The sequence below is a fragment of the Aethalodelphis obliquidens genome, unplaced genomic scaffold, assembly GCF_003676395.1.
Source record: "Aethalodelphis obliquidens isolate GAN/ISIS:26980383/991018 unplaced genomic scaffold, ASM367639v1 scaffold57, whole genome shotgun sequence".
Taxonomy (NCBI): Eukaryota; Metazoa; Chordata; class Mammalia; order Artiodactyla; family Delphinidae; genus Aethalodelphis; species Aethalodelphis obliquidens.
Genome location: NW_020838001.1, coordinates 554,900 through 574,278, shown reverse-complemented (window position 1 = coordinate 574,278; position 19,379 = coordinate 554,900). Strand labels below are relative to the sequence as shown.

Below are 19,379 nucleotides of genomic sequence, written 5' to 3'. Positions count from 1 at the left end.
ATTATTCCCCAGCCCAGCAGAGGGTGGAAGACCCAGCCCCGGGCCTCAGCTTCAGGGGGCAATCGCCCAGCCTGGGCTCCGGCACCAGCCCTGTGGCCCCCACGTCCTGCGCGGCAGCCCAGGCATCCAAGCCCAGTGTGAGCGCTGGTCTGTGCCCCCCGCTCGGGTCCTGGCCCTGAGGCTGTACCCCCGCCTGCACCCCAGGGTGCCCTGTCCGGGTTGTGGTACCACCCACCCTGTCCACCCACCCTCCGCCTCTGAAGCTGACACCCCGACGCCAAGGCCCAGTGGACCCCGCCCCCTACCCTGCTTCCCTGCCCCACCCACCACCAGACCAAAGGGAGGGGCCCCCACGCCCTCCGCTCACCGCGCAGCCTCAGCCCGCACTCCGATGGCCGTGCCGGGAGCTGGACAGCAGCGGAGGCGGGCCAGGAGGCAGCTGCGCAAGCCCTGCGAGCACCTGACCGCAGGGGGTTCCTCCACCCACCATCTGCTTTGTCCCGCTGGCGGTGGGTGGAGCGGGGCAGGAACCAGCGCCCTCACCGCCTGCACTACTGCCCAGATCAGAGGCTCTCAGACTTAGGTCCAGGCACCCCGGGGACCGAGAGCCCTCCAGAAGGCCCTCAAGATCAGACTGTTCTCCCAGTAACGCCAAGGCCTTGGCTTTGTTCCGCCCGTCCCCCCTCGTACAGTGGGGTTTTCAGAGCCATGCGATGTGTGACGACTGCGCTGTGTGACCTTGAGTTTTAAATATTTCTGCTTTCCTTTCCGGTGCACCAAGTCTATGGCTACCACCTCAGTGGTGTCTGACCCTGCGAGGGTTTGAGAACCGACACCCAGAGTGTGACGCTGGGCCTCTGCCATCCCACCCAGCCCTCCCCTCCCACTGCCAGTCCCGAGGTGTGGCCAGTGCCCACCCTCCCCCTGAAGCCCCTCCCGCTGAGTGTGTTTGGCTCCCGGAACAGCCCAGAGACCCAGGTCCCTGCCCACCCCAGCTCTGCAGGGGGCTGCTGGTGGGGGAGCCCCCCCCCCCCAGGTCAGCAGAAAAATCCTGGGAGAGGTGCTGCATGTGCTGCCCCCACGTGGACACCTGCAGGTACTGCATGTCCCCGAGAGTGAGGTCCGGATTTCTCTTCCTCTGTCTTGGGGAACCCCACCCTGATCAAGGCACAGGGATGCAGAGAGGTCCAGTGCCCTGCCAGGCAACAGACTAGGAGCTGCACCTTCCAGGGGCTGCCTTAATCACTCCATCCCCGAAGGTGGCCCAAGGCCCCCTCCGAGACCCTCTGAGAAGCCCCACCCTCCACCGTGGCAGGGACCCCCATCTTCCTCAGACTCCGGTGGGAGTGGAGAAGTGCTCCCACCTGTGTCCTCACACTGCCCTGAGAGTCCATGAGCCTGGAATGATCTGTGTCCCCCACCCCAGGAACACACTCACCTGCAGGGGGCGGGAAGTATGGCTGAAATCCCCCCACCCTTGGCATCTGGACCACAACAGCCGCTTGGACCAGAGGGTGAGGGTCCCCTCAGGGACCACGCTGGGGGGCTTCCTTTGACCCCAGCCGGGGCTGGATTCATTCTTACCCTGTCTCATGCTGACAGGTTTCTCTGGCTTGACCCCAATTCTAACTGGGCCAAGTGTAAGAGGACAGCTTCCTGGGACAGACAGCTGGCAGGGTCACAGCAGGTTGGCCCGGGGGCCCAGGACGAGCCGCAGCTCAGAAGAGTGGCAGGGGGCACCCAGTTTCCTTGGGTAGGGCCACCAGATAAAACACACCAACAAGCGTGAATCTCAGGTAAGCAGTAAATACTTTCTCAGTGTACATAGTGCATGGGACATATTTATGTTCAAAAGTATCCACTGTTTCTCTGAATCCAGATCTGCCTGGGGTTCTGTGTCTCTGTTCGCCTACTCGAGCTGCCTTCCTTTGAGGCCTCTGAGGGTCGGCCCAGACCCTGCGCATGGGGGTCCACAGGCCGCCAGCACCGGGGAGGTGGGTCCCAGTTCGCACGGGGGTCTACAGGCCGCCAGCACTGGGGAGGTGGGTCCCAGTCCACACTGGCTTGGCTAGCCTGGTGCCCTTCTTCTGGTCCTACTCTCCCTTCCTGCGCCCTCCAGGGGCCCATCCCCACTTTGGGACTGGGCGGGGAGACACCACCGTCCCTCCGTGGACACCCCTGAACCCCAGCACCCATCTGTCCGGGCCGGCCCCTCACTCGGTGGCATAATTCCCATCACCACCCAGGGTGGCGGGCTGGACATGCTCCCAGAGAGTTCAGGCCTCAGGCCCTGGAACCTGTGATGTGACAAGTGTCAAGACAGTGTTTTGCACAGGTGACTGAATCAGGGAGCTTGGGCGGAGATGACCCTGGATTATCCAGGGGGGTCTTCAGTGACTCCCGTATAAGCGGTTGGCAGGGGAGATTTGACCCAGAGGAGAGGAGACCATGTGACCATGGAGGCAGAGACTGGGGGCCTGTGGCCACAAGCCAAGGGACTCCGGCAGCCACCAGGAGCTGCAAGAGGCACGGACCGGACCCTCCCCCACAGCCTCTGGAGGGAGCGGGCCCTGCCCACGCTGGATCTTGTCCCAGGGGTACTGGACTGCGGGAGGGTCCATTTCTGTCGTTTTAAGCTTCCAGCTTGAGGCCCATTTGTTGCTGCAGCCCCAGGGGACTCATACACTAGGGGACCCTGTGGTTGGCCTGCTGCTCACCCTGGAGGGGACGCCCCACAGCCCAGTTCCCGCTGCAGGCGGGCAAGTCTGCACTGCGCCCGCAGTCAGGGATCCGCTCAGCCCCGCCCTGAGCTCCATCTGCAGCAACAACACCCGGCTCGGGCTAGGCGCTGCTTTCTGGCAGCAGGGAGAGCTGGGCAGCAAGCCCTCCCTCCCCCCTCTACTGTGCTTGCTGACCAAGGTCAGGGCTTGTTCTGGGGTTCCAGGGGCTGGGGTTCCTGGCTGTGCCGGGGGCCCCACTGAGGAGCAGGACGGCAGTGGCGCTGAGTCCAGCCACAAGTGACCAGCCTAGGGCTGGGAGTTGGGGGCGTTAAGAGTGGGCTTCCAAGAGCGTGGGAGCTTGAAAACCCGGGTGAACAACAATGTGTGTGTGACAGCCACTCGTGGGGGAGGAGCCCTCAGTTCATCCCATTCTCAGAGAGACCCCCAACACGTTCAACCCCGCTTCTGCGGATCCAAAGTGACTCATTCTTTGTCCTGGGTGCCCCCACTGGGGGAACGCCAAAGCCCCCTCACCAGCTGGACTCTGGATCCAGTGCCCCACCGTCCCCCTGGGTAGCACAGGTGGACACCTGGCCAGGTCGCCCACAGGGGTGGTGGGTGCTGGGCGGGATGCCAGGTGGGACGGGGCTGGCAACTTGGTGGGGGGCCAGGAGGGGTCCTAACGAGCGCCCTCCCGCAGGGCGAGCCGCCCACCCCCCAACAGCAGGCGCACACGGCTCCGGGGTCGCTCAGTTTATTGGTAAAACGGGCACTGAGCGTGGCAAAGGCTGGACGCGGAAGCCGGGGCGGCGGCGGGGGCGCTTTTCCTCTTAAAGAACTTCCACTGGACCTTGATGGCGAGCATCCAGTCGCTGACGGAGAGCCTCTTACAAGCGGAGGTGCAGACATGCGCCTGGCGAGGGGGCGGGGCGCCGGGACCGCGCCGGGAGCGGGGCCGGGGGTAGGGGCGGGGGCGGGGCGCGGCGCCGCCGGGGAGGGTCGCGCCGCGGGCGCCCGCGCTTCACTTGCCCGCCTTCTGCGCCTTCTGCGCCGATTTGGTGACCTTACCGGCGCCGCCACTCTTCTTCTCCACATTCTTGATGACGCCCACGGCCACCGTCTGCCGCATGTCGCGCACGGCGAAGCGGCCTGCGGGGAGGGGGCGTGAGGCGCGGGCCGGGATACAGGGCGCAGGCGCACTCGCGCCCCCAGCATCCTCCCCAGCCCCTGGCCCTGGGGCGGGACGCTAGCGCTGGGCACCGAGCTCTCTGTGCCTGTTTGGGGGGGGGGGGGGGGGGGGTGGGCAGTGGAGTACGAGGCTCCTGTCTCCTTAGGTGTCAGGAATAACACACATAGGACTCCGCCAAGCCATCGTTGTGGGAATTAAATGGTATGTGGACAGTACTTAGGGCAGGCTGGCGCGGAGTACAGTACACCCTTTTAGCCATCTTGAAGATGGCCAGCAACCTTGCACAAGGCAGCTCTCTGATATAGGTCTGTGGGTCGTCCTTGGGGTATCTGTGCGGCCGGCCAGCTGGAGGCAGGCGGCCAGTCCTAACTCTGCCACCAGACCAGCTGTGGGCCTTGGGTGAGTCTGCAGAGCAGGATACCATCCCAGGCCCACCCAGTGGGGCCACCTGTGCTCCATGAGACAAAGACCAAGGCCGGGGGCCTCCTGCTAAGCTCTAAGCTGCAGCGCAAAAGTGCGGGACCCTCCGTCCACCCCACCCCCACAGTGGTCCTCTGCCCTTGGCCTGGATTGGCCACCACCCCGGGGCTGCCCCTCCCTCACCCCCCAGCTCACCGAGAGGTGGGTACTGGGAGAAGCTCTCCACACACATGGGCTTCCCCGGGACCATCTCCACGATGGCCGCATCGCCGGACTTCAGGGACTTGGGGTTGTCCTCCAACTTCTTTCCAGAGCGCCGGTCAATCTTCTCCTTCAGCTCAGCAAACTTGCAGGCGATGTGGGCTGTGTGGCAGTCAATGACCGGCGAGTAGCCAGCGCTGATCTGCCCAGGGTGGTTCAGAATGATGACCTGCGGACAGAGGTGCATGAGGCCATCAGGCACAGGGGGAGGGCACAGAGCTGGAGGAGGCTCCGCCCACCCCCAGGTCCCTGGGGCCCAGAGTGCCGACCATGGAGGAAGGTCAGGCTAGGGGGGACCCAGGCCCCCGGACCTGGACCCCGAGGTCCTCTTCAAGCATCTAAAAAGCCACAAGAGATAAACAACGACGAGGGCACGGTTTGAAAGGGCCAGCAGCCAGAGCAAAGACGGGGGATGACAAGACAGGACTTAGATTATCATATTTCAATTGTATCTCAGTAAAGCCAATTTAAAAAGTCCTAGTCACATAAAGAGGTGACCGAAGAGGACACAGTGCAAATGTGGAGAATTAAGTATCACAGGCCTGTCGCAGGCAATAAACTGATAAAAGCGTTTTCAGGACCAAAGTGGGACCTCAGTGAGGCCAGGAGCACCGAGGCTGGGGTGCACCCCGCCTGCTCTTCCCACCTGCGCCCTCGGCCGGCTTCAGCCCTTCCCGGCCTCAGTGGCCCACTCTGCGAAGCGGGGGTCTCAGTCCTCCCCAGCGCCAGGCAGCCCCCTCACCTGAGGACAGCCCTGGTACTGGGGGGGGGGGCCCTGCCGACCACCGGGCTGCCCACCTGGGACGTGAACTGGGCGGCCTCCTGGGGTGGGTCGGACTTGCTGTCCCCGCACACATTGCCCCTGCGGATGTCCTTGACCGACACGTTCTTCACGTTAAAGCCTACGTTGTCCCCGGGCAGGGCCTCGCTCAGCGCCTCGTGGTGCATCTCCACTGACTTCACCTCCGTGGTGATGTTCACAGGCGCAAAGGTCACCACCATGCCCGGCCGGAGGATGCCCGTCTCCACTCGGCCCACAGGCACAGTGCCAATGCCTGGGCCGAGAGGAAGGGGGCCGTGAGGGCAGGCTGGCGTCAGGGGTGCCCTGTCCTCCCTGGCCGGTGGGGGGTGGCCACGTGGCGGGAGGGAGGGGACAGGGAGACCCCGGGCAAGGCGGACGCTGAGGCATTCAGACAGAAGTGGAGGCTTCTGCGCCCCGCCAGCGGAAGAAGGGACTGAGGAAGAGAGTTCCCAGAGCACAGGGAGAATGGGCAAGGAGGGGTCCCACCCTGTGAGGCAGAAGCCCTGAGCGGATTGAGGACCAGCCCACCCAACGTGGCCCGCCTGGCGCTGGCGCTGCTGTCCTGAGGGTCACTCCCAAAGGGGCGTGGGTGCCCCTGCACTTCTCAGGATCCGCTTATACTGTGTGGCTGCCCAGTGGGGGTCTGGTGCTCCCCAGAGTGGGGGACGGGGGCGGTGGGGGCTCCAGCCGGTCTCCGTGGCTGTGACAGAGGCTCGTGTGGCATTGCGGAGGCTGAGGCTGGTGGCTGTTCTCTGTGCTGGGTGAGTGACACCCCCATCCTGCACACAGCCCCGCATCTCTGCCACAGCCTCCTGGCTGGGAGTCCCCCATCGCTGCCCCCTCGTGGGCCTCATACTTGTTTATGGTTCTATATCATTTCATGACCAGCTTTTCTCACTCCTGGAGTGGATCGTGTCTCCCACAAGACAGGAATCTCCAGGTGGAGAGTAATATGCGACCCTCCCTGTGCCACCAGCTCCTGGTATAAGGCTGGGCACTTATCTGGAGGGAGGAAGACCCTGGCAAACTCGGGACAGACTGATGGACGGGCAGGGGGAGGTGGGTGGATAAAGGGACTGACGGATGGATGGATGAATGGACTGATGAAGAAATGGATAATAGATGGGTCGGGGGTGGGGGTGGATAGATGGACAGATAGATGCATGGATGGAGATGGGTGGATGCGTGGCCCCCCGGAAAGTGTGCAGCATGGGGGAAGGGGCTGAAATAACCCGTCCCGGATGCTCCTGGTCAGGGGCCCATTCTCAGGAGGGGGTCTGAGGGCAGAGCTGGCCAGGCTGCAGGGTGGGTGCTGCAGCGGGCGGTGGCCACGGAGCCCTCACTCACCGCCGATCTTGTACACATCCTGCAGCGGCAGGCGCAGGGGCTTGTCTGTGGGGCGTGTGGGGGGCAGGATGGTGTCCAGGGCCTCCAGCAGGGACACGCCACTGGCATTCCCTTCCTTCCGCTCCACTTTCCAGCCCTTGAACCACGGCATCTGCGCAGGAGGAAGAAAGCACTGTCCTAGAGCCCACGTGCCCCCGTGCCACCCACCCCACAGCCGTGGCCTCCGGGCCCACGGTTGGCTCACCCCTCCCTACGTGAGACCCCACGAGGGGAGCTCGATCCGCAACATACAAGCCGGCAGCCCGGCCAGGAGGGGCGGCCCCCAACCACGGGTGCAGGGCTGAGTTTCCCCTGGCTCTCCTGAGATACCCCCCGTGCCCATCTCCCTCAGTGTGGGCAGCTGCAGCCTGGCCAGGACTAGTGACCCCTGCTGGGCCAGGGGTGGCCTCTGGCTTGACCGGGTGAGGCACCTGGTCTCGGGCTCCACAAATTCAAAACAACCAGGTCCCACTCATCACCTCCTGCCGAGTCAAGTCCCCAGGACATGGGCTGCCAGAGCCGCCAGCTTCCCAGCTGGCCCCAGAGAGCCAGCCCTCGGCCCTTTGCTGTCCCGGCCTGCCCTGGGCCTCGGGGAGGGGCCTGGGAGGCCCCGTGGCCTTGGCCCCTGGGGGAGATGCAACCCTGCCACGCAGATCTCTGGAGACAGAGACGGGGCAAGTGGGCCTGGGCCCCGGCAGCCGCTGCCCCCGCAGTGTCAGCCTGGGGGGCGAGGGGGGGCGTGTCCCTGGCCAGAGAAGGGGCTGCAGTGGCTTCTGCCAGCCTCACAGGGAGGCTGAGCTGAGGGCAGAGCGTCCGGCCCCCAAGGAGTCTGGGGCTTCCAGCAGCGTGGACACCCACAGGGGGCTGGTACCGCACTTCCTCCTGCTGGCTGTCTGTGCCCGCCCTGACCCAGGGCCCTCAGGGGGAGGTCCGAGCAGCCCCACCGCTGCTGGGCACTCACGTTGGGCGAGGGTTCCAGCATGTTGTCGCCGTGCCAGCCCGAGATGGGCACGAAAGGCACGGTGGCTGGGTTGTAGCCGATCTTCTTGATGTAGGCGCTGACCTCCTTGACGATCTCGTCGTAGCGCTTCTCGCTGTAGGCGGGCTCCGTGGAGTCCATCTTGTTGACCCCCACGATAAGCTGCTTCACGCCCAGCGTGTAGGCCAGCAGTGCGTGCTCCCGGGTCTGCCCGTTCTTGGAGATGCCCGCCTCAAACTCGCCCACTCCCGCCGCTACGATCAACACAGCGCAGTCCGCCTGCCCGGCAGGTCGGGCAAGGTGAGCCCAGACCTCGCCCAGCACCCAAGCCCAGGCCCCTCTGGGCAGCAGACAGGGGCCTGGGCCATCGCCTGGGCATGGAACCTGGGGGTCCCGACCTTAGGGGCAGTGTCTGTCTGTCTGTCTGTCTGTGTGAATGCCCTGGCAATGTCGGACTGTCCGGGGGCATTTCTGCCCACATTTCCGTGTCCCCATCCTGGCCTCTGTGTCTCCTGTGAAGGCGGCCCTGACAGTGGCTGGCTGTCCTTACAGGCACCCTTGCCAGGCTGAGATGCCAGGACACTTAGTTCTTTGGGGGGGCGCGTGGTGACAAAGGTGAGGGGTTTCATGCCCTGGCGAGGAAGCAGAGGAGACCCAGCTACCGCTCACCGATTCCAGGGCCCCCCAGGCTCTCCTGAACGGTGCCCCCGCCCCACCTCCCGTCCCCCAGGCGCCCGAGGCCCCGCCCACCTGGGATGTGCCTGTGATCATGTTCTTGATGAAGTCGCGGTGGCCCGGGGCGTCGATGATGGTGATGTAGTACTTGGTGGTCTCGAATTTCCAGAGGGAGATGTCGATGGTGATGCCGCGCTCCCGCTCGGCTTTCAGCTTGTCCAGCACCCAGGCGTACTTGAAGGAGCCCTTCCCCATCTGGAGGGGTGGGGACGTGGTTCAGGACGGGACCGGGACTCGGGTCCCCCTGGGGCACGGGAGCAGCATGTCACAGCAGAGAGACCCCTCGCTACTGCTGGAACCCTGGGGCTCTGGACCCACCTCCGGAACCGGGGACACCAGGACCTCATCCATGCCCTGCCCGGGCCGGCCTCCTGCCGCCTAAACGGGCGCCACCAGCAGGGGGCGCAAGGGCCTGGGAGCAGCCTGAGAGCCGCCCTGGTTTCAAGCCCTCCCCTGGCTGAGGGCTTCCCTTTATCTGAAGCCAGGGTCCCCCCCACCGCACCCCCCAGATCCCTGTGTCAGCTGATGACCCCGCTGGGCTTCAGGCTGTCCAACCAAAAAGCCCCTCTTTGGTTTTTTGGGTTTTTTTAGGGAAAAAGAAAGAAAGAAATCAGATGAGGTGGTAAGGAAGGGCCTGGCTTTCCAGTTCTTTCCACAGCCGCTAAAGCTCCCCAGTGGCTCTGAGGCTCCGCCTCCACTCCCCGCCCCACCTGACCAGGGAAAGCGAGGCCGGGCTGCCCTCTCCCAACACCTGTGCCAAGTGCCCAGTGAGACCCCCATGCCCAGGGTCAGGGCTGCGGTCAGGGTGGCAGCTGTGGTCACTGCCCAGCTGGTCAAAGCTCCCTGCCAGGGCCATGCACGGACAGGGCTCTGCCCTCCAGGGAGGCTGCCCAGCCAGGGTCCAGCTAGACCCGAACCAGACACCCCGCAAACACCCTCAGCCCCCCTCAACACCAGCCCCGCAGGGAAGAAGAGACACAGCTTTGGGGCCCAGGAGCATCCCCGCAGCCCAGGCCAGCAGCTGCCCCTCCTGAGCCCTGGCACTGGCCATCCAGATGAGACCCCTCACAGCTCCCCAACAGGAGCTTCCCCCAGAGCTCAGGGGTGGAGGTAGGAGGCACAGAGAGCAGATCCCACTCCATGGACACTTCCCACCCGTGGGTCTCGGACGCTTGAGAGGATCAGCTTCGAGAAATGGGGGGTCAGCCATCAGGGCCCCTCTCCTCCTCGCCAGGTGACAAAGACTCCCCCCCAAAAAAGGGTGCTACCCTGGACAGGCAGCCTGCCCCGGGCCGGCAGGAGAAAATGGAGCTGATGGGCTGGGTGCCCATCAATCAGCTATTAATAGCCGCTCTGAGTCCTGGCCCAGCCCCGGGACAAGCGAGGACAGCGCCACCTCCAGCCCCAGACCTCAGCCCCGGGGACACGGGAACCCAACCCTGGGGGCTCAGAGACAGTGACCTATCCTGGGAGAAGTGCACCTCCAGCCCCTCCGCCGCCGGGGTCTGGTCCGGCAGGTCATCCCACCTCCCCCCGACCAGGCACCTCCTCAGAGAGAGGCTCCCCCAGCTGCCCCCATGCCTTTCCCATCCGGATGCTGCGACACACACATCTCCCACATGGGGTCCTTGGGGCTCACGTCCCTCTTGCCCCAGAGGAGTTCATCTGAGCTATGTGCCCCGGGGTCAGGGAAGCATCAGCCCGGCTGCCCTGTGAGAACCCAACCTCACGGTGGAGGCGAAGGTGGGAGCCCCCCTCAGGGCTCACCTCGGCCGCCTCCTTTTCAAACTTCTCGATGGTCCTCTTGTCGATGCCCCCGCATTTGTAGATGAGGTGGCCGGTCGTGGTGGACTTGCCTGAGTCCACGTGGCCGATGACCACGATGTTGATGTGGGTCTTCTCCTTGCCCATCCTGCCCGGGGTGTGGGGAGGGGCTGGCGCGACCTGGGGTGTTCTGCCTCAGGGCGAGGGGCACGCTGAGCAGTGACTCTGTGGGTCGAGGTGGGGAGCAAAGGTGATGGGGGGCCTCAGAGAGAAGCCCAGCAAAGCCCTGCCCTGCACAGGTTGGGAGCACACCCTGAGCACAGTCCGGGCCCCCGAGGCCGGAGCCAGGTCTCCGTGTTTAGCTGAGCAGAGCCCGGGGGCAAAAGCCCAAACAGCCCAGTAGCCGCACACGTCTGAGTGCTGTGCCTACAGAGCCCCCCCACCCTGAGAGGCTAACCCCATCCGGAGACACCGAGGAACACCAGCCTGGCGAGCCCCGTGACCAGTCAGGAGCCGGTGATGAGTCACCCTGCCCCGCTCTCCAGTGCCCTGGCCCCGGCCTTGGGCTGGGACACCGCGCCCACCCGATCCCAGCCCCCACCCCCCGCCCCGCAGAGCTGCCACGGTGGAGAGGCGGTCAGTGCTTCCCACTCCCCTCCTCGAGCAGGGACGGCACCATCTTCCCCTCATCCCTGCCCGCAGGCTGGCACCGGGGAGACGCCTGGCCCAGAGCTCAAGCAGGGCGATGCGGTGCCCAGATCAGGGACCCAGAATAGCTCGGGGCCCCCCCGGGGTCTGGACGGGGGCAGGCAGTAGGGCAGGGAGGTGGGGGTCCCTGCTGTGTCCAGCTCGGGCCCTCCCCGGGGTCTGGACGGGGCAGGCAGTAGGGCAGGGAGGTGGGGGTCCCTGCTGTGTCCAGAGCAGGGAGAATCTGGCCCCAGCAGCCATGCTCAGCAGATGCCAGACAGAGATGCCCTCAGCCTGGTGGGGGCAGAGGGCCATGCCCTCCCCCTTCCCTCTGGTCACAGGGTCACAGCCCCTGCCTCATCCTGGAGGTCAATGGAGAAACCTAGGCAGCCCGTGGGGGGGGGGGCAGGTGGCTGGGGAAGGGAAAGCGGGAGAAAGCGGCGCACCCCAGGGTGCGGACCCCAGGGTGCGGACACCGCCTGCCCGGGCGGAGGCGGGGTGGCAAGGACACCTCAGGTCTCACAGCCTCCCCTCCCCCTCTACGTTGGGGGGGCACCCCCAGCGCCCACCCTCACCAGCCCCCAGCGCTGACGACCCTTCCCGAACCCCACAGGGCCCCCCCCCACGGCGATCCCAAGGTCACGGCTGCAGGTTGATCGCCACCGCCCAGGAGACTCGGCCCCGCCACAGCAGCCCCGTAAACAAGCGCTACCGCGGTGCCCCCACCCCACCCAGGGCCGCCCGGGGGACTGACCCCGGTGCTGGGTCCGGAGTCCCCGGGCGGGCAGCCGATCTCCTCGGGGAGCAGCGCAGCCTCGCCAGGCGCCGGGCCGACCAGTCTCTGCCCCTGGGACTGGTCCCCGGGGAAGGGACCCTCTGCGGAAAGCTGGGGGCGGGGGTGGGGACCCGGAGGCCCAGCGTCCTTACCCGGAGCCGAGGTCTCAGCCAGAGGGACTGGCGGCGCCGGCGCCGGCGGTTTTATCTCTCCAGGAGGGGGGTCCACCTATTGACGGAGCAGGCGCAGTGCACTGCACCCCTGCAGTACGGCAATGCGGCACCGGCGCGGGCGGGGCCGGGGGCGGGGATGCGAGGGATGCAGGGATGCAGGGACAGCGGGCCCGCGGGCGCACGCGAGTGCGACAGGGACGCGAGAGGAGCATGTGGCGAGGGAGGGAGCTACAAAGGCGGAGACGAGACGCACCCGGAGGGAGCGCGGGCGGGGAGAGCCAAACAGGCGGGGGCGTCGAGAGCCGGATGCGGAGAGGGAGCCGAAAGGAGGGAGGCGCAGAGATGGAGAGAGGCCTGGAGAGAAACAGCTAGCGGCAGAGGGCAGATCCCGCAAGGCTGAAACGCCAGGCTCGGGCACGCGAGGGGAGAGCAGCGCTGCGCCGAGCACAAAAAGACATTTGGATCCAAAAGGAGGTCCCAGGGAAGGGCCAGTCCGCGAGGATGGGGCCGGTGGGGGCAGGGGAGGAGCAGGGCAGGCCTGGGGGGTGGCTGAGGTCGGCGTCTGGGCGGCTGTCCTGCCGGCACCTGATTTACGTGGTGCTGTGTTCTGAGGCATCTCTCCAGGGTGGCCCAGGGGGTGCAGGCCCCCTGGTGGGACCCCAGAATCTGCTTCTTTCCAAGTCCCCTGCCCCCCATGTGCCTGCCACACAGGTTTGCCCCAGCAGGCCCCCAGAGCCAGGCTCTGCACCCCGGCCCCGTGGTGTGGCACGGAAACTGTGGCCTCCAGGGTCCCCTCAGCTCGGCCAAGTGGCCTGAGGCTGCATCCACAGATCCAGTCAGCTCACCCTCCCTCCAAGCCCTGGGAAGAACTGTTTTCCACCCTGGGCCCCTTTTGGTACAGGGAACACTTGAAGTCCGCCCCCAGAGCCCACTGAAATCTTTGAGGGCTGCCCTGGTCTGCACACATGGGCCGGGTTCCCAGGGACGCAGAGTTTGCCAAGGAAAGAAATCAGCTCCCAGAGAGAGTCCCAGGCTGTGGCCCTGAGGCCTCCCCTCGATCTGTAGGAAGTGCGATGTCCCTGAGGATCCTGGGCAGACCAGGGCAATGACCAAAATGGGTTTCGGGGGGGGGGGGATGGGTTAGTGAAGACCAGGGTCATGGCCTCTTCCGGGACCTCCAACCTTGTCAGCTCACCCATTACCGCATCTCCCCATGGCCGTGTCTCCATCTGCCTCAGAGCCCGAGGACACTCAGGTTAGGGTCAGGGTCTTGGAGAAGTTGGGGCAGGGTCTCAAAAAATGTGTGGGGGGGAGCAGAGGCCCAGGGATCAGCACCTCCTGATGGGGCAGTGCCCACGGGGAGCCCCCAGAAGTGGGACCCCCCCAGCAGGTAAGGAAGTAAAGATGGGCCGGGGCAGTGGTTGGGCGCCAAGCAGGTCTCCCTGCCCCGTGGGGAGGGTCTCTCCGGGAGGGGAGTGTGTCCACCCATAGACCGGGCGCTGTGTCCGCCCACAGACCGGGCGAGAGGGGCTGGCAAGTGACCCGGCACCTCCTCGTCTGCTGATGCCATCAAACAGGAGCCAGGAATTAAAAATAAACGCCTGTGCGGAAAGCACGGCCCCCCCGCCCTGCCCAGCTGGCCTCTGTGTTTAATGCGTCCCCTTCTGCCGAAGCTTAGGCAGGATCTGGGAGATGCCGTGACTGACGGAGGCTGGCATGGCACGGACCGAGGGGGCAGGAGGCCCGGGTCCCTGTGGACGCCACCCCAACTTCCCCCAGGGATCTCCAGCTACCTGAAGCCTCAGAGGGTGTTTATCAGACGCCCGCACAGGCCTGAGGCTCGCCTCTCTGCTCTGGGCTCACCCGCTGCTGTCGCCTGGCAGGAACCAAACCGCACTGGGCTGCCCGCACCAGGGGCTGGGAGGCCGTGCTCCCCAGAGCAATGGCCGCTGCTAGTGGAAGCCAGCGTCCCCCCGCAAGGACCTGCTCGCTGACCTGAGGCAGGGGTCTCCAGTGGTCCCCCCAAGAGGCCTCCAGTCCCCAGGACTTGCCCATCCGTCCTCAGCTGGACCACCTGCAGGGCCCTGGGAGCCCGAGCAACATGGTGTCTGGAGACGCTGGGCTCACACAGTGGAGACACGGAGGGAGGTATGGTGCTACCTAACCCCGACCAGCAGCGCAGGGCTGCACCACCGCGTGGTCCAGCTAACTGGTGAACAGCTGCTAACCACCGCGTGGCCCAGCTAACTGGTGAATAGCTGCTAACCACCGCGTGGCCCAGCTAACTGGTGAACAGCTGCTAACCACCGCGTGGCCCAGCTAACTGGTGAACAGCTGCTAACCACCGCGTGGTCCAGCTAACTGGTGAACAGCTGCTAACCACCGCGTGGCCCAGCTAACTGGTGAACACCTGCTAACTACTGAATAGTGTTTAATGACTACTACTAACTACTGATTCGTACTTAACAACCACTGAACAGTACTAAATAACTACTAATCACTGACTGGTACTGAATAACTATGAAATACTAAGCAATACTAAACACTATGTGATGCACTGAACAGCCACAGTCACCAAGCCTTGCGTGGTGGGGCTCCCAGGCAGCCTGAGGACCCATGGACCGAGGGGCAGCTGGGCACAGAGAAGCAAAGCACAGTGCCCAAGGTCACACAGCAAGGAGGGCAGAGCTCGCGGAAGGCTTGGAAGGCCTGAGCTGGGGCAGCGGTACTTCTGGACAAGCCCGCCCAGGTCCCGGCTGCGCTCTTCCCCTCTCCCAGGTCAGGCTCCGCCCCTGTAGCCCTTTTCCCACACCTGAGCCACTGGTCACAGCGGCCCCCGTAGCAGCCAAGGGTATGGGTGGGGGGACGAGCAAAGAAAGGGCTCCTGCTAATGAGGCTGGTACGGGCTCCCAGGGCACTTTCTGGGCAGCGGGCAGAGGGAGGAGTACAGGCCCCGCCTTCTCAGCCCCTCCTGTAGCTCCCAGGCCCCGACACGAGCTGTTTGGGGCAGGGCGACACAGACAGCCCCCTCTTTGGCGGGCAGGGATTTTCACGAGCCTGGGGAAAGAAGATCCAGCTAAAATTAACCGTTATCAAGCTGTCAGCCCTGGAAATAAACCCGCCTCCCATTGGCTGCGGGTGATGTCACTGCCGGTTAATAATAACCTGCAAATGCAGAGCTTTCCACCTGTGCGTGTGCCTTCCTGGGGGGCCACGGCCCCAGCAGGTAGGGACCAGCAACCCGGGTGATGGTCACAGGGGCCCAGACAGCGGCTTGGGGGGGGCGGGGGGGAGGGAGGGCTGCGGGTGTCTCAGAATGACATCGACCCCTGGCCTCGGGCCACAGGCTGCCCTCTGTCCCTAGGCCATTGGTGTGCATCCTTACATGTGGGGTCAGTCGCACCTGTCTCCCAGCCTACCTGGGCAGCAGGCCCCTGGACGGCCCAGGGACACATTCCCCTGCCCCTGGCTCTCCAGGCTGGGCACCCAGGGGACTGAGATGCCCTTGAGGCCGCAAGCTAAGTGGTCTCCATGGTGAAGAGGTGCTCTTGGCTACCAGATCCCCTCAGAAGAGCAAGGTCACAGCCCCTAATCAGAGAAGGGAGCGGGGCCGGGCCACGTGCACACCAGCAAGACCCAAGGCCAGCCAAGGCCCCACCAGCCGGCCAGCCCTGTGCTCGGGTTCTGGGCCATGTGAAAGTAAGTCGGGGCCACTGACTGGACAATCCAGGCCCCCAAACACACCTCCTGCCAAACCCAGCGTGTCTGGGAGGGTTTGCGAGGCTGAGGCTGACCTGACCAGCCAGGGAAGCCTAGAGAGGGGGGCACAGCCCCTCAGAGGTTTCGGCAGCTGGCCTGCCCTGCCCCCACCCATGCCCACCCATGCTGGGGCCACTGGAGCCGCGGGCCACCGGTACCTGCCACGCAGCAGGGAGCCGTCACCATGGTGAAGGAGCTGGGGCTCGCAGGCTCCTCCCCACAGGCCCTCACTCCCCAGGCACCGCGGGGGGGGGGGGGGGGGGGCGGCGGGGCAGCCCTGCCTGCGCTAGCCCAGCTCCCCCTGCTTCCGGCGAGCAGAGAGGGGGTCTGGCGGGCTGGGCCCTGCAGGGTCAGGGGCTCCAGCCTGGCGCCAGGAAGAGGGAGTGGCCAGGGCCCCCATTTGGCCCATTGCAGGCTGGGAGGCCAACCAGAGATGGGGAGGGACCAGCCTCTCGCGCCAAGAAGGGGCAGCCCTGCAGTGGGGCTGGGGACACGGGGGAGAACCAGGGGAGGGCTACAGGCTCACCAACCCCCTCCACGGCCAGCCTTCTCTGGGCCCAGGAGAAAGAAGGGAGCAGGTGGGCATTTGCTGCATCACCTAGCTTCTCCTGCACCTTGCTCGGTTCCCCTGGGCCCCTGGAGTGGGGGAGGGAGAGGCCTCAGCGCTAAGCCAGCCTCCCCACCCCCAGGTTCAGAAATTTCCCTGGGGAACAGGAAGAGCCTTAGCAACTCTGCAGCCTGCCTTTTCTGCTCTTTGAACAGAGCTCCCCTCAGCTGGGCAGTTGGGAATAACCTGCCTCAGGAGCCGGTGACCTCAGGGGGTCTTGGGATGAACTGATGCAGGAGGCTTTGGGCGGGGAAAGGACCGGGCAGCAAGGGAGACAGGGCTCCAGCCTGCCCTTGAACAACTTAGAGAAACGTGCTTGACCACCAGATCAAGAAATAGAGCGCTGCCTCATGCCCTCAAAGCCAACCGCTGCCTTGGCCCCTCCCGCTATACGTCGCTTTGCGTGAATGGAATGTGCACTTTGTGTTCTTTTTTCTGGCTTCTCTCACCTGCCGTCATGTTTGTGACATGCGCCTTTGCTGCTGCATTTGGGAGGTGTTTGGTTTTTTTCACTGCTGTGTAGTATTCCATTTCCAGTTTTGAACTACTGAAAACCTCAGCTTCGGCCTCTGTGCTCTGCTTGGAGCCCTGCTTCAGGGCTGTGGTCAGACTGTCCCCGGGGAGCCAGGAGGGTGGGCGCTTGAGAGCTCACAGCCCTGAGGGTCCAGTGTCCACTGACTGGAGCAGCTGCTGCCGGACTTCGTCCAGTTTCACAGTCATTTCTGGACACGGGCTGGCCTTCCCGCCACTTCTCTGTTGTTGGAAGCAGGAGTTGAGTCCACACATGTCAACTTCTTTTCTGAAACAATTTCAAACTTACAGAAGAGTTGCAAGAAGGGGACCAAGAACGCTGTCTTATGCCCTGCATCCACATCACTAATTCTTCATACCTGCCCTGTCTGCTGTACTGTTCTCTGTCTCTCTCTGTGTCCGCTTATATTATTGTCTCTGAAACATTTGAGAAAAGGTTGCATAAATCATTGCCTCGACCCCTTAGTACTTCAGTGTACGTTTCCAGTTGATACAATCCCTCAATCTGCAGTCCAGCTTCTAATTGTGTCACTTGTCCCAGGGATATTTTTCGTAGCTGTATTTTTCCCAATCCAGGATCACACGTTGGTTTTGGTGGTCAAGGCTCTTAGTTTCCTTAACCTGAAACAGATCCTCGGCCATTTGTGTCTTTCATGACACAGACGTTTTTAAAGAGTGGAGACAAGCTGTTTTGCAGGATGTCCCTCTGCTGGGGGTTTTTCTCATGTTTCTGCATGAATAGATTCACATTTTATTTTTCCGGCAGGAATTCCACAGGAGCAATGCATGTCAGACGGGCAGGTGCCTGACGTCAGCTTACCCATGAGTGGTGGCGTTATCCTCGACCAACTGGTGGAGGTGGTGTCCACCAGCTTTCCCTGCCGTGAAGTTACTCTTTTTCCCTCTGTAATGATTAAATACTTAATGAGGATGCACTTTGGATTCGATAAGTATCCTTTTCCTCGTTAAAATCCCTCTCAACTTAGCACTCATGGAGAATTCTTAACTGAATCAATTTTACTGTGATGGTTGTGTTTTTAAGTTATTTATATATTTTTATTTTTGAGTTATACAGAAAATTGACTTTTTGAAAGATGTACAGTTCTGTGAATGTTAACACAGGTACAGACTCCTGTAGCCACATCAATTGGGACACAGAATCCCCCAAGACCCTAAAAATCTCCCCTGTGCTCGCCCTTTATACTCACCTCTTCCTCCTACTCAGAGTCACGGATCTCTTCCCCATCACCATAGCTTTGTCTTCTTGAGAATGTCATGTAAATGGAAGCCTACAGTGTGTTATCTTTTGGGTCCGGCTTTTCTTTTTTTAAAGCGTTTTTTTTTCCCCCATTTATTTATTTTTGGCCGCGTTGGGTCTTTGTTGCTGCGCACGGGCTTTCTCTAGTTGCAGCAAGCGGGGGCTACTCTTCATTGTGGTGCGCAGGCTTCTCATCGCAGTGGCTTCTCTTTGTTGCAGAGCACGGGCTCTAGGCACGCAGGCTTCAGTAGTTGTGGCACGTGGGCTCAGCAGTTGTGGCTCACAGGCTCTAGAGCTCAGGCTCAGTAGTTGCGGCGCACGGGCTTGGTTGCTCCGTGGCATGTGGGATCTTCTCGGACCAGGGCTCGAACCCGTGTCCCCTGCACTGGCAGGCAGATTCTTTTTTTTTTTTTTTTAACATATTTATTGGAGTGTAATTGCCTGACACTGGTGTGTTAGTTGCTGCTGTATAACAAAGTGAATCAGCTGTACATAGACATATGTCCCCATAGCTCCTCCTTCTTGCGGCAGGCGGATTCTCAACCACTGCGCCACCAGGGAGGTCCCAGGTCCGGCTTCTCTCATTCAGCATAATGCTTTGAGAGTCACCCAGGTGATTACGTGTTTCAGTGGTTCGTTCCTTTTTAACAATGAACGGTATTCCGTGTGTGGATGGACCGCAATTTGCTTATCCTTCACCCACTAGGTGATGTTTGGGTTGTTTCCAGTCTTGGCAGTTATGAATAAAGCCACCATAGACATTTGTGTACAGGTTTTCGCGAACATAAGTTTGAATTTCTCTTGGACAAATGCCCAGCAGTGGGATCGCTTGATCATCTGTCAGGCGTGTGACTCACTTTCTAAGAAGCGGCCACACTGGTCTCCAGGGTACTGGTACCATCTCGCATACCACAGCAGCCTGTGAGAGTTCCAGTTGCTCCACGCCCTCAACAGCACTTGTTCTCGTCAGTCTCTTGTTGGAGATTTTGTTTTAGCTCTTCTAATGGGCGTGCGATGCTATCCCATCCTGGTTTTAATTCCATTTCTCTTATAACTGATGACGTTGAAGAACTTTCCCTGTGCTGAATGGTGCATTCTCTTTAGTGAGGTTCCGTTCAGGTCTTTTATCCTTTTAAAAACAAACAGCGTTATTGAGATGTCATTTACATACTATAAAGTTCATCCATGTAAAGTACACATATAGAAAGCGTAATGCAGTGGCTTCTAGCGCGTTTAGAGTTGTGCAACCACCATCATAATCTAACTTCTGAACATTTTTATCACCCCAGAGAGAAACCCCGCGCTATTAGGTAGTCACTCCCCTACCCCGAAG

General features: G+C 62.4%; 1 protein-coding gene across 4 annotated transcripts in view; it reads right to left on the bottom strand.

Moving 5' to 3' along the window:
- Positions 1-3,458: 3,458 nt before the first annotated feature.
- EEF1A2 (eukaryotic translation elongation factor 1 alpha 2) overlaps positions 3,459-19,379 on the bottom strand; it is a 40,927-nt gene continuing 25,006 nt past the window's right edge. Inside the window, exons 1-8 of one of the 4 annotated variants that reach the window (XM_027086740.1) lie at positions 11,698-18,192; positions 10,260-10,481; positions 8,508-8,687; positions 7,740-8,036; positions 6,740-6,890; positions 5,389-5,645; positions 4,525-4,759; positions 3,459-3,869 (exon numbers count right to left, since the gene is read on the bottom strand). In XM_027086740.1, coding sequence (XP_026942541.1) covers positions 3,742-3,869; positions 4,525-4,759; positions 5,389-5,645; positions 6,740-6,890; positions 7,740-8,036; positions 8,508-8,687; positions 10,260-10,403 — 1,392 coding nt within the window. In that variant the 5' untranslated portion in view covers positions 10,404-10,481; positions 11,698-18,192 and the 3' untranslated portion in view covers positions 3,459-3,741. Of the gene's footprint in view, positions 3,870-4,524; positions 4,760-5,388; positions 5,646-6,739; positions 6,891-7,739; positions 8,037-8,507; positions 8,688-10,259; positions 18,193-19,379 lie in introns of those variants that run through there. The other 3 variants (XM_027086743.1, XM_027086741.1, XM_027086744.1) reach the window with 3 other exon arrangements.